At 41.5% G+C, this 20,199-nt stretch overlaps 2 protein-coding genes across 5 annotated transcripts in view; both read left to right on the top strand.

Annotated features, from left to right (window-relative positions):
• Positions 1–18,276, top strand: part of RPGR (retinitis pigmentosa GTPase regulator) — a 42,092-nt gene extending 23,816 nt beyond the window's left edge. For both annotated transcript variants that reach the window (XM_083498369.1, XM_083498370.1), the window contains exons 14-18: positions 8,212–8,451; positions 9,198–9,434; positions 10,829–10,868; positions 15,106–15,203; positions 17,764–18,276. In XM_083498369.1, the coding sequence (XP_083354495.1) occupies positions 8,212–8,451; positions 9,198–9,434; positions 10,829–10,868; positions 15,106–15,203; positions 17,764–17,982 (834 nt within the window). In that variant the 3' untranslated portion in view covers positions 17,983–18,276. The remainder of the gene's footprint in view (positions 1–8,211; positions 8,452–9,197; positions 9,435–10,828; positions 10,869–15,105; positions 15,204–17,763) is intronic.
• A 1,051-nt stretch (positions 18,277–19,327) lies between these two features.
• The window catches only part of SRPX (sushi repeat containing protein X-linked), a 30,279-nt gene continuing 29,407 nt past the window's right edge, over positions 19,328–20,199 (top strand). The window contains exon 1 of one of the 3 annotated variants that reach the window (XM_083498379.1): positions 19,328–20,075. In XM_083498379.1, coding sequence (XP_083354505.1) covers positions 20,003–20,075 — 73 coding nt within the window. In that variant the 5' untranslated portion in view covers positions 19,328–20,002. The remainder of the gene's footprint in view (positions 20,076–20,199) is intronic. The other 2 variants (XM_083498380.1, XM_083498381.1) reach the window with 2 other exon arrangements.

Below are 20,199 nucleotides of genomic sequence, written 5' to 3'. Positions count from 1 at the left end.
ATGTTGTGAATGGACTACAAAATTCACAATTTTGGAACAATGTGCTGCCACATTATTTGACACTAAAGTAGCCCTGAAGCTCGATTTTACATGGAAATTTTGTATAGGGAATTGTAATACAGTACTATGCCAAAATTTATATTTATTTCTTAATGATTTTTTTTACTAAACAATTTTACTTGTCATTTTATATAAATTCCTCAAATTTCAACTTTATAAAACACACTAAAAGCAGTCTTGTGCTGTGACAAATCTGCCAGTGAGAACCAGGTACCATGTTCAAATTATGAGATCTCCGCTGTTTCAGATTAATGCTATTTCACTGTTGAGTTTTTTGAACATTGCATGGTCACAAAAGCTGTGTATGGTGTGTAGACTAAAGGTTTTCTTGTACTGAGAGAAAATACTCCATGCGTTCCTTCTTTGGACGTATTGTTTCAAGACACGCTGGCTGGCTATCTCAGCTTGGCAGTCCTATTAGGGGGGTAATACCGAAAGAACAGTGGCATGCCTAGGACAGTAGAGTTCTCTGGCTGTACTTCATAAATCTTCTGCAAGAAGTGGTGGAAAGGGGAAGGTGAATGAAACAGGGTATTGGTGACAACCCCCTCAAGGGCCAGATAAGCTAGGGGCCAATAAGTGGGAGTGGCTCCCACTGTATTCTTCAGTAATACAGGTTACAGGTTTCCTGCAGGCATCGGGCTCTCTGCTGTTGGACAGAGACCGGGATCCAAAGAGCCCTTTAGGCATGCTCAAAGGGCTCTCCGAATTTTCTCTCTCAACTACAGGTGCTTACTGCATTGCACTTTTATTAGAGATTGCTCTGGGGGGGGGGTGTCCACCAAAGGGAGTGACTATTTAGGGATGAGGAACATTGGTGTGAGAAGTCATATCTTGCATGCGCCATGCACACTGAATGATACAGACCTTTGGTCTGATCCAGCAAAGACAATAGTTTTGCTCTTGCAGCCAGCAATGCAGCCATGCCATAAGAGAGTGATGGGGAACCGGTGACCCTGCCGGTGTTGTTGGATCCTAGTTCCCATCATCCCTGACTGTTGGCCATTCTGGCAGGGACTGATGGGAGTTGGGGTTCACCACCTTCTGGAGGTCTGCAGACTCCCTACCCCTGCCCTAAGAATTTGGTTTGTCATCTAATGATAAAAAACGCTTGTTTTGTTTCCAGTCTCTGTCCAACAGCAGACATATAATTTATGTTGCCCAATTATGTGTCCAAGAATGTGGCTTCCTTTTTCATTTGTTCAAAGCATATTAAGTGCTTCTGTTGTTTTAATATGTTTACTGTGCCTTGTAATAAGTTTTCCAATAAAAATATTAAAATTATGATGCACTTCTTAAAAAAAACATGTTAATGTTTATTCTGATTTATTGTTGCTATGCAATCATATTTATTTGGGACAATTTATTTGGATGTATACTTAGTTGCATATATGAAAAATGGGAGGGAGGATTGGGGACCCCCAAACCTTGCTGCTGTTGTGGGCAGCTTCAACATCCATACTGGGTCTCCTTGCAGCTGAGGATTTCATCTGAATAATAATTTGATAATAATTTATTATTTATATGCTGCCCACCTGACTGGGTTGCCCCAGCCACTCTGGCAGGCTTCCAGCAATTTATAAAACCACAGTAAAACACCATGTGCTCTGTAACAACCACCATCCTATCTCAAATAACTAGTACCACACATCTAACGAAAGATGACATTGACTTGTGTGAATCAACACTTACTATATTTTTCCGTCTATAGGACGCCCCCATTTATAAGACCCCCCATTTTTGAGGACTAAATTTTAAGAAAATGAGGGGAGATGGTCGAAAGTTGTTGAGCTTCTCCCCCCACGCAGCTTCAGGCAGCTGTTTCCTGCTCATAGTGGCATCGGGGGAAGTTGCGCTCCCACCAGCCACCTGGCTGGAGGCGCACAGCTCCCCCCCCCACGCAGCTGTGGGCAGGTAATACTCCCTAGATCATTTCCCACTCACTGCGGCATCGGGGGAAGTTGCGCTCCCGCCAACCAGCTGGCTGGCAGGTGCGCTGCTTCTCCCCCCCCCCATGCCACTATCCATGTATTGGACGACCCCAGTTTTTTGACACAATTTTTGAGTAAAAAAAGCCTCGTCTAATACACAGAAAAATACGGTACTTGCATACTGTGATTATTACAGAGAGGAGGCAGGACTAAGACCTGGATCGTTTGTGTTTAGTTAGGAGGAGGAGATTTAGAATTAAGTCCATTCAGTTTCAGCGTTAGATACATTAGTAGACATTTTCCTGAGGTTTATTTTGTACAACTTTATTTGTACATCTTTATCCCCCCCCCCCCAAAAAAAAAAAGTTTTGGTCCTCATTTTGTTTAACTGGATTGGATAAATACACAAATAAAATCTGTGTCAAAATTTAATCATGTCCTTGCAGTAGTAAACTAGTGCCTATGATTCTGTTCTCAACCGCCTTGTCCTTCCATAGTCATAATCCCATGTACCTCGGAAGTCGAACGGAATCTGTTCCGGAAGTCTGTTCAACTTCCAAAACATTTGACTTCCAAAGTTTGGCTTCTGATTGGCTGCAGGAAGCTCCTTCAGCCAATCAGAAGCCGCGGAAGGCCCATCGGACGTTTGGCTTCCAAAAGAACGTTAGAAAACTGGAACACTCACTTCTGGTGTTTGATCTTTTGGAAGCCGAAATGAACGAGTTCCGGGGCATTCGAGAACCAAGGTACGACTGTACTAATAGTGCATAATGATTTGGTGACATCATCACAAACCTCTGCAGTGTTTACAAAGGCTGCAGCCTCTGTGCAACTCACATAATCATAGAATTGTGGAGTTGGAAGGGATGCCAAGGATCATCTAGTCTAACCTCCTGCAGTGCAGGAATCCTGCCCACAGCCATCCCCAGCCTTCTGGTTGAGAGCAAGACGCACTGACCCATTGTGCCACTCACAGTACTTTGGCTTGAAACACCTTTGAAATGTGGGTTATATTACTGAATTACTTGGAGGTTTCCAGACTGGTTCTATCCTGTAAAATCTGCTGAAAAAGTCAAGAGGGATTGACTTGCCCCATGTTTAAAAAGGGGGACATATGAACTGGCCCTTAGCCCTCATTTTGACACTTTTACAGTTAAATGAAAGTTAATGCTAGTACTGATTTTGTTGATCCAGGACTCCGTAGTCTACAAAGAGAGATATTGAGCAAAAGGCTGAGTTGTTGTCATCTCCAACCATATTTTTCTAACTCAGTATCAGGCTCCAGAAACCTTCTTTTCTCTCTCAAACACTCTTTGTCTCTTTTGATTGAATTCTTATTTCTGAATTCATTGGCAAAGGGTCAAAATAGAGCAACATGAAAAGAATGGGAGGTAAAGTATATTATTAATTAAAATGTTTAGTAAACAAGCCTGAAGGAAAAAGTAGACATTTTCCATTCCACTTGGCAACATCCTGACTGTGGAGGAGAACCAAATGTGTTACTGGTATTCTGAAGAATAGGCTGTGATTTGTTTATTTAAGTCTTAAGTGTTTGTATAAGTAAGCACAGTGGAGTTCAGTATCGTAATATATCTGGCTAACTGACGTTGATTGGGCTCATATTCAGAATTAAGGTGATTGTAACTTCCCTCTTCAATGTTTCAGTCGTTGTAGGGGGGTGGTGGTGAAAAAAACATGGTTTTATCCGGAAAAGATGCTGTATTGGAAGATGCTAAAGTATAATTAATTCTTCTTCCCTTGTATATTAGAAATGGAAAGAGAAGGTAAAATGTACAGGAGCTCATAAACAAACTGCACGAGCTTGTAAACAATCTGAAAAGAGATAGTTGCAAGATCAATATCTAGCTCTCTTGGCTTTCATTCTGTTTTTACTGTAGAAAAGAAGTCAGTTCCTATAGACATGTTTCATATTCCAGAATTGGGACTTAGCAGTAGGACCACTGTGATCAAGCATGTGAGTGTGCATGTTGGGGAAACAGGGATTGCCTATGGTGTAATGGGTCAGTGCATCTGGCTGTTAACCAGAAGGTCGGTGACTCACAAGTCTACAGTGCCTCTTAACACAAATGTTTCCAAGGTGGCTTACATACAGTAAAACAATATGGAGCAATTCAAAAGTAAAAGCATAACTTTAGTTGAATGGTTCACATGTGCACCTTTGGATCTTTAAAGAATAAGGGGCAAGAATAAGGAGATAAAACTTCTGTTGAAGGATGAACATACTGAATTCCTTGACGCATATCTTCTGAATCTGGTTTAAGTGGCTACTCTGGCAAAATACAGAGAGACTGTGATCTTAATCTGAATTGCATAAAAGGGTCAGACATCCTATTCCATGGTTTTAAACAGGATAAATAGGCAAAATCTTATTTTTCTCAAAGAATAGCAACTGGGACAAAATGTGTCCATAATTCCTTTTAATAGCTGCATTTATATTTATAGCAGGCCCTTTAGGGAACAAACATGTCTAGTTTGCTTTCTGGTCTTACTTACCGCTGAGTATAAATCTTAAGTATAAATCTTCCTGGATTGAAAACTTGAGCTACTTTCTATTTTCATCAGGAATGTTAAACTGCTATGGATTCTAGGCAGCATTCCTCTGCCTCGCCTTCCAAAATTCAGACAGTTAAAGTAAATGGATCTTCTGGTTTGTTTTTTAACACAGCAGATTGTAATTCTTTGGCAAATATGTCTTTCATAGAATCATAGAATTGTAGAGTTGGAAGGGACCCCAAGGGTTATCTAGTCCAGCCCCCTGCAATGCAGGAATTTCATCTGCATGATCGTTTACGTTATGAACAGATGTAGAGCATCTAATTCACTTGCTCCTAATTGCCTTGAACACCATTTGGTGAAAAGGTAGGATATAAATTTAACCAATAAACAAAACCATTGAAATTCTTGAGCTCCGTCTGGCTGCGCTCATTCTGTTGCAGGAGGGGGGCCCTCAAAGGCACCAGCTGCCTTTGGCAGCAGCAGAAGCATCTCTGGCCCCTCCCTGTCAGCCGTGGATTTCAAGGAAGAAGATAGAAAATGCAGGTGTTTTTTCTGCCCCAAACTGCAGACGAGGCACCCTTAGCAGGGTTTTATGAATAACCACCACCCCTGGGGGAGGAGACCCACCAGCTTTCCCATTGCAGACTGTGACACCACAGGGTGATCACTGTCTAGCACATCTGGATGGCCACTCTGCCCAGCTCCGACAAGAAAAACAACAACAAATAAAACGTGATCCCCTCCCCGGAAAAAACGAAAAACGGCCAGGCTTGCTGTGGCTGCTTCACTGCTCCCTCCCGCCTTCTCCCTCTCCCTGCCCCCCCCCCCGGCCAAGGGAAGTGACCTCTTGTCACTTCCACTGCCGCCAGGGCGCAGCCTTCTTCAGAAAAATTAAAAGCAAAAAACAAACCCTGAAAAAATGGGGGCGGGGCAGAAAACTGAAGGGGGGGGGAACGGGTTGTCCTACATCCCGTAAATTTCTGGCTTCTCTTAAAATTCAACACACACACGCATGCACCAATGCCATTTTAGGCATCCGATTTCCATACATGTCCAGAATTTTCCAGACGTATGGCAAGCCTATGGTTGGCCAAAGGGAACTGCTGTGAATAGAACAGCAAGCAAAGATCTGGCCTCATTGGAATGTGGGAAGTTGCTTATATCGAGTCAGACCATTAGTCCATATAGCTCTGCATTGTCTATGCAGTATTAGCAGTTGCTCTCCAAGGTTTCAGACTTCTCAGTGGACTGAACCTGGGACCTTCTGCATGCAAAGCAGCAGATGCTCTGCAACCGAGATCCTGCCCTTCATCTGTGATTTCTCTCTTGCACATGGGTGTCCTCTTATCTCCACCCTGACCATAGTTTCTTTGGCATCAAGGAAATTATTATATCTCAAGAACACCACTAATAAATAGCTAATAAATGCTTTCTCTAGCTGGGTTGTGTGGATGTCTTCATTCTTTCAGCCCCACATTAGCATGTTGCCTCCTGCCACTGCTTGTTTATGCCCTTTAATCTCTCAGAACATAAAAGGGAGGCAGAACTTTGCCAAATTCAGGACTTCCTCAATGTGAGGGACACTTGGGGTTGGTAAATAAAGTAGACTGCATTTTTAAAGCCATCTTTGCCTTACCTGTGTTGCACTTGACCCCAGTTGTAACCAATCCCATATCCTTTCTTTGTCACAACTTTGCTACTCCTCCCATGCAGCATGACGAAGGGGGGGGGGGAGAGCTGGCTTTGCTTTCTCCTGGCTAAATGGAACCTGAGCAAACTAGTTTAGTAATATTTCAGGGGGGAGGGTCCGTGGAGAGATCCCATAAAACAGTGGAAATGGGGGAGGGAAATGTTTGGAAGAAGTGCTGGGGGTTTTTTTTAGCAACTTCAGGTGTATGAGGTGGACATAAAGAGGAGATCTCTGCTTTCCAGGAACTGGCACACCAGAAGGTAATTTAGCATCTCTAGACTAAGGGCTTGTTCACATTTGAGCTTTATTTAATTGTTAATCTACTTTTTCCACATTTGAATTAGACTGGAGTAGTCCACCCCCACACATACTTGAATTTGTATATGGGGAGCAAATTTCCATTCATACCAATAGGCATTCCCTTTTGTATTTGTCTATGCCTTCAAATTTGTTGGTTCTGTTGCACCAATTGAGTGCGGATAAGGCATGCACACAGATAGTTGCAAGCACACCTTGTTGTGTTTTCTTTTAAAATCCCTGCTTGATAAGTGTGCAAAAGCACATAATCAGTTCTAAATTTGCTTTTGCAGTTTTCTGGTTTTGTGCAGATATGAGGGATAACAAAATAATAATTCCTTAGGGAGTGCACGGAAAATAGTTATAAGCACAGCTGGAAAAGTAATGAAAGCATTGAGGAAGTAATGGGCATGGAAAGGCGAATAGCAGAAAATGACAATGGATCCACCCCCAAAAGAACATCTAAACAAATAATCTGTGTCCCCAAGTGGAGCCTCATTTCCCCACTCTATCAGATTATCCCCAGTAAACCCAAATTTATAGAGGAGAAGCTTCCAGATTGGGGTTCGATGTCCTTGTCATGTTGACTACACATATTAAATGTGAATGGAAATGCTCTAGTGTGGACATGCCCACAGTGTACCGTGTGTGCTAGAAATCTATGTATTTTCTGTTTTGTGCATTTTTCCCACATCCTTTCCCTATCTTGTATAAAACATGATATGGTTGCTTAGCATTGGGTGTGACTGTATTTTAAAATACAGTAACTTCTGACTCCTGATTGACAATCACAGCATCCCTTTGGAACAGGTTTTCTTTATACATCAGGTATCTCGAACAAACTGTGTCTATCCCGTAGGTAACTATGATTGACAATGAAAAATATTCATATCAAATTTAGTGTATTTGCTAAATACTGGAGAGTTCAAAAATTGCAATTAGAGGTAGTTATCTAAAATACCCAACATAAAAGCATTGCCCATGTTTCTTGAAAATAATTACCATGGCAACATACAATTGCTTGGATAAAAATTAACTCTGCACATGCAAACTGAGCCATCTCATTAGCTTGTTCATATAGTACTTTATTAATATACAGAATAGTATATTAGCTTAGCAAAAACCTCAGTTTTATCAAATACAATTCTAGATTTAAATATCAACACACATTTTAGATGAGATATATATTTTACGTTTAATTAAATTTCAGCATGATAACACCAAGCATACAAACAAGTGTCACAAAGAATGAATGTCCTTATTTCATTAAGGGTTACACAGTTCTTATATGCAAAAATATAAAGCAAAAAACAAACAAAATGAAAAGCCTTTTACAGGAGAATCCCACCTAATTGATAAATGTGGGACTGGTGATCTATTTCCATCTCCCTGATGGTTAACATACATGAGATTTTCGAAACATGCTGTAGCATCTGTATTATAGTGTGAGGAAGAATGCATATGAAAATGTTATAGTCGCTATTTTTAATATCATAGGAACATTTATTTCCACTGAAATTCATGGACATTGTGATGTTGCCTCTGCTTTGGACTTTGTTTCATTCAACTTGTTACACCTACAAAATAGATTATTAATGCAAAACCTGTTGAGTGCTTTCTTTGCAAGTTTTCATATATCGTTTATATGCGGTTATCAAGCCTTTATTCTGCCAAACCTAAGCTTAAAAAAACAACCTGTCTTCAATGACACCATAGGATCAAAAATCATCTGATGAGGAAGAGAGTGATGGTGGTGAGAATCATGACAATGAAGAAGAAGAAAAAGAGGAAGAGGAGGAAGAAGAGGAGGAGGAGGTTGAGGAAATAGAGGAGGAAGAGGTTGAAGAACAAGATACAGCGAAACACGATAATGACCAAGCACCTGAAAATGAGCAACAGAACAGCAAATCATTTGAGAGTGAGAAAAAGAACCAGACAGCTACAGAAACGACAATGGTAAATCATTTATTCACGTTCAGGGTTAAACTTACTGGGGATATCATGGTTCATCTCCTGTTATCTACTTGGATTGCAGTCGAAACCTTCTGGTCAGCAGCAGTGGGGCTTAATGGAGCATCGTAGCTTCTGTTGCATTCTCAGCACTGCAGCTCACACCAGTCAGGGCAGGGAGGAAAATAGCTATACAGTACCAGCTCCTAGCTGGTGCAGTGAACGCAACCTAGATTAGGATCATTGACATCAGGTGACAGCAGCAGGGATGACTTAGGATACAGTAGATTCTGTGGTGGCCCAGCTCTGCCCTCCTCCACCTGCAGGTGCCCCGTTTCAGGGTTTGTGGCTGGGAGCTTCTTCTGGTGCTGTCATTTGAGCAGGCCCTCATCGGCAGAACCAGGCAGGCCTGAGCAGAGGGACATCTCCACCTCATTCAAACTCCCTCCCACATGATGGACTGGGGAGTTGGACTTGCATAAACATCATACTTTTAAATCACATTCAAAACATAATCTCCCTGGCCTAAAGAATAACGGGAACAGCAATTTACTCCTCCCAGCACTCCTAATAATCCCAGGATACTGTTTTCGGCAGGGGGTGGATATATGCCTTCAGTGTGCTTTGAAGGTATAGTCAATATGCAGCTTTGGATTGCTTTAATATTATATAATATTAACCATAAAATTGTTTTGCAGTGTGTATCTCCTACATGTGTTCACAGCCTTAAAATGTATTCACTTATTTCACAGGTTCAAAAATCATCCGACGAGGAAGAGACTAATGATAACGAAGAAGAAGAAGAAGAAGAAGAAGAAGAAGAAGAAGAAGAAGAAGAAGAAGAAGAAGAAGAAGAAATGGACAAGAAAAAGGGGCAGGAACCAGTTGCAGTGGAACATAATGATGATCCATCACCTGAAAATGAGGGACAGAGCAGTAAATCATGTGAGATTGAGGAAACAAATCAGATGGCTACAGAAACTATAAAGGTAAAACAATTTTGTTCACTTTCAGTTTTGTACCTTTCTCAAGATCCCATTATCCACTGTACTGTTAGTCATGTCAAAATTAAGCCACAGATTGGTTCTAATGTGTATTCAAGGTAAGCAGCTGACTTAAACAACAAAGAAACAAACTGAATAGCTCTATTGTGGATTCTGTGCATTTTTCTGTGTTTGAAGTGCTTGTAGTCTAAAATTCAACATGGTGAAATAAGGAAGAATGGGAGACAGGGACATAGTATGTGTCAGTTAAGTGGGCTTAGGCTGGGTTACAGACTAAAGTACAATAGGGCATAGGAACCTTGGAAGTTTTGAGGAGGGATTTGAAGGAAGGCAGAGAGATGGCATTAAATCATTGTTCATGGCAGGCATACAGGACAGCAAAAGAGAAAGGCAAAATCTTCTAAGAGAGCCAGGAGACCTTTGGACAATGGAAGATGAGGGAACTGGAGGAGTAAAGCTCACAAGTAGGGTTGTATTGGAAATATAATAGGAGAGAAATAAGCTGGGGCAAGACTATAAAACACAGGTGGGGATCAAAGTCAGTGGGCAGGCCTGATACTGCCCTCCCTCACCACCTACCAACCATTTTGATGGAACCTCCCATCCTTCAATCACCTGATGTCTCAGTGGTGTAATTTTTCCCTTTGTGGGCACAGCTCAGTCTTTGCCTGCAGAGGACCATCTTTTGCATTGCCATATTGAATTCAAGCCAGTGTTGCAGAGGAATCTTGCAGCAAGTCCCGATACCACTGGATCACTCCATAGCACAGCCAGTCCCACCAGGGCTTGCTGTCACCACAGCTGATTGGCACTAACAGCAAGCCTCATTTAAAAAGGAAAGGCACTTTAAAGCTGTCAATTGTTCCTTCACATGACATCAGGTGTGGGGTGGATGAGCATGGTTTGGGAAAACAGGCTCACAGACCAAATTGGGACCCATGCAGGGCCTGCTATAGAGAGGACTTTGTAGGTAAGGCAAGGAAACTGTGTTTGCATTCCTTTCAGCTGTTTTTTAAAAAAATATCATATTCTGCAATATTGGTACTTTTTCAGACACGTTTTTGCTGTTGCAATGAACCCATCTTTCTTTCTTTCTTTCTTTCTTTCTTTCTTTCTTTCTTTCTTTCTTTCTTTCTTTTTCCTTCCTTCCTCCCTCCCTTCTTTCAACTAAATGATGGTTGTTATTTGAAAATAAGGGAGATAGTTTGATTTTCTTTTAAATAATGTATTGACTTAGGAGATTGTCATCTTCCCCTTCGTCATTCTTAACCCCAGGGCAGGTGTATTCCTTTGAGGCTTATCCTTTTTTTAAGTACTCTCAATTAAGTATTTCTTTTTTAACCTCTTTTTAAAACAATATTATATATTTGTATTTTTAGAAAGTAGAGGCATGTACAGAAGAAGACCCAACTAAGCAAGGTAGGAACAAATGTGTCAATCAACTTTCAGCATTTAACTTTTACCTGTTTGCTTATAGAAACATTGCATAATGTTGACTTCAGATAAGAGCTGTGCTTTGTTTCCTAAGGAAGTCATAGCTCTTCAAGCATCAGTAATTGTTTGCATCTTTTCTATCAAGGGCTTATATGCAGACTAATTGTCTGCTATAGTTCTATAGTTCTTAGAAAGTGGTTGCAGTCTTAAACTCACTTAATAAGAATTAAGTTCCATTGGACTTGGTGGGATTTGCTTCTGAATAAACATGCATAGGGTTGCACTGTGTGTCCATTGTGATAGGGTAAGCAGTTAGATAAATTATCAGTTGTGTTTGCCTTCTGAAAATCTTTGTCATAATCTAGTTTAGTTTAGATTTTTAAAAAAATAATAATCCAGGCATCTAAATAGAATCTAAAAAGGTACTTTTTGTTCAGCAGCATTAAGTTCTTTGTATATAAATCAATCCATGGGATTGCTCACTAAATACAACCCAGTTTTAGTTACAAGTTAGCACACTAAATTAACTACCAGCATCATGTCGTAATTGACACCAAGTATTTCCAACACATTTTGGGGCACAAGAACTTAAGAATCCTGGCCACTGAAGATACTATCTGTCCTCCTGATTCTAATGTAGACATGATAATGTAGACACAGGTTGGCAGATTAACATGCAAGAACAGTCACTGGGGTTAAACCATTGTGGGAACGCTCACTCACCCTGCTTTGTACTTCAAGTGTATTTGCCTGGCTAGAGTGTGCCCTTGAACTCTCCTAATGCCTCATGTTTGGAGGGTAGAGAGGGGTGTGTGCGTTTGTGAGTGTAGAAACTAGCGTACAATAGATTCTTACACAAGAACACCTTATTTCATTCATCTGGTGCAATATTTTATCCTTTCTAGAATTCACTGCATAGACAGTTGCTAGGAGGAAGTGGTGCTGATTGCTTCCAGACTATTTTATATATGTGTCTTCCCTGCTTTGTATTAATTGATGTAATTCTCTCTGTGTTGACTGACAGTTCCGTGGGTCAATAAATAAGATCCTTGGTTTTAATGAGCCATTTGCTTTAGCTCGTCTTCCTTTCACGTACCTGCCCAAATGATAAATTGATATCATGGATGAATTAAGGATAGCCCTTGCTGGGTGGAATTGTCAGATTTGTTTTTTCCTAGGTGGTCACTAATATAGTCTTAATTTTACAGTTTGCTTCAGAAGAGTTATGTGCCCCTTTGTCCTTGCCACGCTGTCATTGTGGTTTGTGTCAGCTAGAAAAAGAACTGAACCCTGCCAGTTTTAAAAGGATAGACAAAACATTGTTAATGCCAATTTGTATTAACTGCATAGAGTTCTAAGCCTTTTTCAGGAAACTTTCAGCAAATACAGCAAGCTGTCTTAGATCTTGTTTCAGCCTGCATTGTTGTAATTTTTCAAATGGAAAAAAGCAGGATACTAGAAGTTTCCTTGCAATTGTTTTACCTATTTCTAAGTATGAAAAAAATGTATTGCTATCTGCTTTTCATCGTGCAAGTAAAAACAAAGATTCAAATAAATTTATAATTCCTGAGGGTGGGGAGAAAAAAGAGAATCCTTTAGTTTTCATTCCAGCTAACTTTCAGGAACTTCTTGTCAAATATTTTTAGTGCATTTGTCCCTGGTTGAATACCAAATAAGCACCAAACACCAAATAATACATTAAAGTCCTGATCCTGCATGAACTGCTGAGTTTTATAGTTCCCATACAGGCTGAAACTTTAAGATCTGAGCTGCATAACAATAGGGCTTGTTTTTTAGAGATCCTTTAAGTGTCAGTTTGCAGAGCCAACTTAACTACAATTGTCTCTTAAGTGGTACACAAGAAATAAAATACTGTATGGGAAAGATAAACAATTGGTTAAACCTATAAAACCAGATGTCAATTAAATGCTTGTTATAATAAAAGAAGTCTTCTGTAGTCCCTGGAAGTTCAACAAGTGATCTAATCACAAGTGGAAGGGAATTCCACAGAAATGAGCCCACTACTCATCATCCTGGAAAAAAGTGACTAGTGAGGTACTGCAGGGTTCTATCCTGGTCCCATTGTTGTTCAAGGACTGTATAAATGACTTGCCTGAAGGTATTGAGGGGATGCTTACCAAATTTGCAGATGACACAAGACCGGGAGGGTTGGCCAATGCCACAGAAGATTCAAGATGACCTTAACAGATTGGAGAAGTGGGCCCAAACTAACAAAATGAATTTAAATAAGAATAAATGTATGGTTCTACACTTAGTCAGGAAGAACCAGCTGCACCAATATAAGATGGGGGACATCTGGCTTGCCAATAGTATGGTACAAACAAAAAAGGATCCAGGGGTTTTGGTAGACCATAAGCAGCAGCAAAAAAATTTAATGCTATTCTAGGCTGCATCTACCGAAATATAGTGTCCAGATCCAGGGAAGTCATAGTACCACTCTATTCTGCCTTGGTCAGACCACACCTGGAGTACTGTGTCCAGTTCTGGGTGTCGCAATTTAAGAAGACTATTGACAAGCTGGAATGTATGCAGAGCAGAGTGATCAAAATGTTCAAGTATCTGGAGTGAGGGAGTCTGGTATGTTTAGCGTGGTAAAGAGGAGACTGATAGGAGGTATGATAGCCATCTTCAATTATCTAAAGGGCTGTCACATGGAAGATGGAGCAAGCTTGTTTTCTCATTTGTTTGTTTGTTTGTTTGTTTTTTATACCACTCTTCATTTGTAGATCTCAGGGTGGTTCACAACATAGAAATACAATATAAGAACAGAAAATACATAATAAAAACAAGAACAAAAAACCCCACAAGCCAATAAACTCCCCTTCTACAAGAAAGCAGATTGTGACTAAACATCAGGAAGACCTTTCTGACAGTAAGAGCTGTTCTACAGTGGACAGACTCCCACAAGAGGCTGTGGACTCCCCTTCCTTTGAGGTTTTTAAGCAAAGGTTTTATGGCCACCATTCACATATGCTTTAGTTGAGATTCCTGCACTGCTGGGGGTTGGACTAGTTGACCCTCAAGGTTCCTTCCAATTCTACAATTCTATGTTTCGTATGGGAAAAAATAATCTACTGCAATCAGGGCTAAAATTGTCTTGGGGGCAAAACCTCCTCAGTCTCTTGTGATCTGAATGTCTGTTTTCTGTCCATGTTCACAGTCTTCCCAATTGTCTACCTTGTCACGAATAAGTCAGGCCCACCCTGTGATATACATAAAGGAAGTAAATAGCTTCAGACCTAACAATCCCACCTCAATAAACTACAGCTTAATAAACTGCAGCTGAGTGTCATGTCCACCCACTCCCGGTTTTCTCTCCCCTCTCACACCAGTTTTGGCGTGTTTTATTTTTGGTTATAAGATCTATGATATGGAACTGGGAGGAGCTGCAATATATTGAATTAGACCATTCATCTGTCACACTCACTGTTGTCTACATTGATTGGCAGTGGCTATCTGGGGTTTCCAACAGGATTTCCCCAGCTCTTTCTGGAGATGCCGTGGAATGAACCTGGGATCTGTTGTGTCTTTATTCTATTTATAGACTGCCCTTTGTCTAAAACCACAGGGTGGTTTTATAGCACACTAAAACAAAACAATATACTTAAACTAATTAAACCACAAAACATCAAAGCAGGCTATAGAGCAGCCATTACAACAAACTCAGCACCCAGGAACACAGCAATGGAAGATCCAGTGGCCTGGGTGAATAATGAAGTGTGTGTTCTGCCACTGTGCTATGGTAACGCAGTTGTGCATCAAAAGAGAGAGGGAGGATTATTCTGCTATGTGGAGATGCTCTTAGTAGCACAGAACATTCCTCTGTTCCAATGCAGCTCAGATATCTTAGGGAACCTTATGGGATGGGTCATGTTTGTTCTTTTCTTGCTTTGATGGAGAATACCCTGCCTTCTGTTGCCTGTAAGATTTTTAGACGAAACAATTTACATGCCCACCAACATTATACTCATTCTTCTGTTATAAGTGTCTGGGTCCCAATGGGAACAACAACAAAGAATAGATATGAGTCAAATAAAACTAAAATTCTTGAGGTTTGGCTGTCTAGTTTTAGCTTTACTGAATATCCCATTAAATGCCTCCATGTTTAAGATGAATGGCTCATGACTTTAAGCATGTGTTGGCTGAATTAGTCGGAAGTGGGACTTTGAAAATGGCAGCTAATTTGTTGGGTTATTTTCAGAGTGTGAAACTGCAGTGGCTTGCGTCACAAACAATTCTTCAGGAGCAATCGCAGACAGTGACGAGGACAAGACAAAACTACCGCAGAAGGCAAAAAGGGTAAAAAAAGATTTTTTTTTACATCTCATCCTGGATAACTTGACCCCCAACAGAAGGAAGTGTGTTATTATTAAACCTGAGATGCACCTGAAACCATGTTTCAACCTGGTTGGGTTACTTATGCATAGCGTAGTGCTATTTCCAGGTGTGTATGTTTAGAATAGGGATATTGGTTTGCAGTCTTTCTGGGAAGGAAAACTGTGGCTTCTGTGTTCAGTGCCTAGCACTACGTTGCTACTAAATATCAAACCACAGTACTGTAGTCTAATTTTGAGTGTTTCTATACATTGAGATAATTGTTCATTTTTTGAGCTAATCTGAATTTCTAACCTGTTGATTATATAAAGTTGCTAGCCTTTTTTTTTTTTTTTTTTACTACATTCTCTTAACGAAGAGCCAATTCAAACATGCAGAAATAACATGTGGCAGAACGCTCTAAAGTTTAGACTATGTAACTTCAGACTGCAGGTGGAGGGTTTTTGAATGCTCTTTCTTTTTTTAAAAAAAGATGGCACATTGAAAAATCATGTCAAGAACCAAGGTTTGAGCATAGTCTCAGATGTGCTAATTTGTTATGTGTGGAGCAAGAGAGGTTAATGAAGGAACATCGAAAAGATGTATTCATCATCCTGTAGTCAAAATTAGTACTTATGGGAAAGTCTGCACCATATTTGCATACCTTAAGAAGTTGTGTAGCTTGGTTGCATGATCTGTGAATTGTCAAGATGCTTTGCCCTTGTATGAAACTTTAGATGGCTCAAATCCAAGTTTCTTCCAAGTACCGTATTTTTCGCTCTATAACACGCAGATTTTTTCTCCTAAAAAGGAAGGGGAAATGTCTGTGCGTGTTATGCAGCGAATGTGTGGTCTCTGGAGCCGAAAAATAAGGCAAAAATCAAACCGCGCTTCAGGGAGAAGGGAGCTCCATGAGACAGGAAGCTGCTGCTTTCCTTCATTCTGCCTCAGGGTCTTACTGCCCACCCTGCTCTGTTTCGTTGCTGTGTTTGCTCAAACGGAACAAAGAGCAGGGAAAGCCCCTCCCCTCCAGGCAAGTAGAGAGGAAAGCAGAGCGTCCGAACAAAGAGCAGGGAAAGCCCCTCCCCTCCAGGCAAGTAGAGAGGAAAGGAAAGGATCGTCCTTCCTTCTATCCTGTCCCTGCTCCGGAGGGAACAATGTTTGTGAAGGGAAGAGAGATTACAGGTTCGGCTTAAAATTCTGATTTGACTTCCTGCTTTTTGTTTTTGGAGACACACAGCATTCAAATATGCTTTCTTCCATTTAAAAGGATGAAATCCTTAAACAGTGGCTGGCTTGTGTGGGTGGGTGGGGGGAAACTTTTGCCTTCCTTTCCTCACGTTATAGCCCTCTCCTGCATTCTTAGCCTTCTGTGTTTTTCCTTCCCTCCCCACTTAAAATGTGGTTACAAAGCATGGATCCACATGGATCCTCAGGATCTTTGCATTGGGTCACCCCAAATTCACCATCAGAGCACACAGCATGTCCATGGCTACAGCCTGCCCCCCCCAAAATCACACACCCATTGTTGCCTGGGGCTGCAATGGTGCAAAAACGTGGTTACAAAGCATGGATCCACATGGATCCTCAGGATCTTTGCATTGGGTCAGCCAAAATTCACCATCAGAGCACATAGCATGTCCATGGCTACAGCCTGTCCCCCCCAAAAAAAATCACGCACCCACTGTTGCCTGGGGCTGCAATGGTGCAAAAACGTGGTTACAAAGCATGGATCCACAGGGATTCTCAGGATTTTTGCATTGGGTCACCCCAAATTCACCATCAGATCACATGTCTGTGGCCACAGCATGAAGCACAAAAATGATACGTCCACTGTTTCATTCAGAATATTTTTTCCCTTGTTTTCCTCCTCTAAAAACGATGTGCGTGTTATGGTCAGGTGCGTGTTATAGAGCGAAAAATACGGTATGTGTTCTCAGGATGGGAGTTAATCACTGTTTCTCCCTTGGAAAACTATGGGTGCAGCTTATTTAGATAAGATAAATTTGCAACCAAGAGTACTACATACTGAATTAGTTGTTCAGTCTGAAAGCAGCAAATGTTTCTGTTGACATATCCCCATTTATTTTTGAGCATAATCTTTTGCAGTCTACTTGGATGTTGTAAACAAACATCTGTTATCAATTATCATAGTTGCATAATGCTTTGTTGTTTGTGTTACAATAATTCATTAGGAATGTTTCTTCTTCATCCTGCTTCTATTGGCAATAGTCCTAGCACAGTTAACTGGTTTAAGATTGCAGTACTGTATTATGCTTTCTGCAAGACTTACTTGGAAGTAAGCCCTGCTTAACTCAGTGGAACTTAAATTCTGAAAAAACATTGATCAAGATGCAGATATTTGAGTCAAACTTGCAATCATCTCTCTAGATATAAACATTTTGTTTCATATTATATCCGAATAAGTAAAAAGTTGCGCATGCAGACTCCTTTTTCTGCCTTAAAAGAATTGTCAAACATACTCAATAGTTTTCAAAATAGTTAATAACTGTATGTGGGTTTTGTTTTTCTATGTGTGTTTTAGTTTTCTTTTTTTAAACGAAAGACTTCAAAGCAGAAGAATGCACACAGCTGTGATGAAAACAAACTTGAAAATCTTCCTCACAGTGAGCAGGAAACTGGCAATCAAGGAGACTTACCTAAAGAGAAGACTAAAGACGAAAATCAGAACCATGCTGAAGAAAATCAAAAGGAGGCAGCACATCAGGCCAAAAAGACGTCCTCTACCTGTGTAATACTTTGATGCTTAAATTTATAAAGCTTGCATAAATGTGGTGTCATAACTGGCAGCTTGCAAGCGGATACTGCAATTTATACTTGAAAATGATAATGGCAGATATATAATGATCATATTGATGGATTTTTTTGTAAAATTAGCATGTTTCAACTGATTTGCATTGATTTTGGACCAACTTCCTAGTATTTATTTGTATAAATATTTTTAGTTACTGCAACAAAGATGAGTATCACAGTCTTACTGAAATGTTGTGGCCTTAACTCTGTGTTTTAATAAAAAAATATATTTTTGTACTTCAAAGGTTGGGTTGAGGTATTTTATTGGATTTTTATATAAACAAATTTATCATTTGAATCTACAAGTATAAATTCACATTGCAGTTGATTCAGGAAGATATTCAGGAAGAATACTTGTTAACCTACTTATTCTTTGAGATGAAGATGTTAAAAACTGTAAATAGTTTAGGACCAGGATACTTGAAGAACTACGGCCTGTTCCTAGAAGTTATCAGGAGATGCCCTGTTTTGTGTTAATCAGGTAAAGGCACTGTGGTGCCCTGTCCTGGAAGATTTCTTTGGTCTCTTACCCAATGGAAATCAGTGTCAAGCTGATTTTTTTGTTTGTTCTAGATGGATGTTTGCTGAATCTGCAGGAGGTTTGAATGTCAAATTCTTGGCTCTCCTTTTTCTCCTGGTGGTCTGAATATGCATTGTAATATCTGCCAACTTGGTGTTATTTTTATTCATACTTTTGTTTTATATCTGTTTTATCATTGTTTATGGTTTGTGAGCAGCCTTTAGTGTCTCATACAGAGGGAGAAATGTGTCGTTTTAAAAGCAAGTGTTTCCAATAAATAAGAAATAGGCAATTTAGAGAACACTCTTCTCTCAAGAAGCTTACAATCTAAAAGCAAACTGGGGAAATGGAGAGAGGGAGAGATGAAGGTCTGCAGATTCCATTACATGTACTTAAAGCTCGGTTAATTGGTAATTAGGATCTAGTAGACAAGGCATGCTGAAAAAAATGAGTTTTGAGGAATGATTTTAAGGAAGATAGGTGTCACCGTTGATGCAATTGTCCATGCATGTACTTCTCTGCATTTTCTTTCCCGAAAGCCCAGCATTTTGCTCCTACAGTGGCTGACCAGATATGTCTGGGAAGCCCACGCAGAGGTCACACTGACTGGAACTGAGGCAACCTCTATGTCCTTGTTGAGAAGACCAAACTGGCCTAAAACCTAGGCAGTGTTCTCCGTCCCTGCATCGCAGTGGTAAGAGTTGCTAAAGGCTCCGCTCCCCGTGAGTGGCGGCAGGATACTGCTCTACTTGTGTCGGACTAGGGGTAACGCTGGAAGAAGTCCCGCCACACACCAAAAGCTCCTTGGCGGCGGGCATGTCTGGGAAGGCCTCAAGCCTTTCAGAGGCAGGAGGGGAGCCCGCAGGCATCCTTTTGGTCTGGCGCGCGAGACCATCGTGGTCTGGATTACAAGCAGGGCTGACGAAGGGAGGGGGAAACCCAAGGCGGCCGCGAGCGTCGCCTTGAGCAAAGCAGGAGGCGGCTGGGCGGGTTGGTGGTGTGCTTGACCCTTTCCAGGCTCCTGCTTCTCCCGCATCATTAAATGAATTGATTCTGCAAACGGCCCGTGGAGGGAAAATACATTTTGAAACCGCAGTGGAGGAAATTTATTTTTTTTAAACTGGCGGAATCCCAGCGCCGAGAGAGAGTTGATTCGGGAGCGTTGCACGAGCGCTGCTGCTAGGAAGGCGCCCCTTTGGGGCCACCTCAGCCTCCCTCGGCGCTGCTTTGCAGCTGGGCTCGGCGTCCTGCGCGTCGCGGGTGGGGAGAGAGGAGGAGGAGGGAGGCTGTGGTGAAGTTTCAGCGGGAAGAGGCTGCGGAGGGAGGAGCTTGCAAGGGGAGCCCCTCTGCCTGCTCGTCGCCCCTCCCCGAGCCGCTCGCTTGCTCCCGGCTCTCGCGTCGGCCGGCAGCCTTGCAGTGGGAGCCGAAGGGGCGCCAGGGCGAGGGCAACATGCGGAGCCCCTCCGTCTGCTTGGCTGCTCTCCTGCTGGCGGTGGGCGCGCGCTTCAGCCTCGCGTACCAAGGTAAGGGGGCTCAGGAGAGGGGGCGGAAACCGAGGAGGGGGGCGGCGGGGATGCATTCGGGACCGCGCGGGGAAGGCGGCGCCTCCGAGTCCGCGCAAGGCGCCTTCGAGGAAAGAGACGCCGC

The sequence above is a fragment of the Podarcis liolepis genome (assembly GCF_965112155.1).
Source record: "Podarcis liolepis genome assembly, chromosome: 4".
In the NCBI taxonomy this organism is placed as follows: Eukaryota; Metazoa; Chordata; class Lepidosauria; order Squamata; family Lacertidae; genus Podarcis; species Podarcis liolepis.
This window is presented reverse-complemented; position numbering and strand designations above follow the sequence as displayed.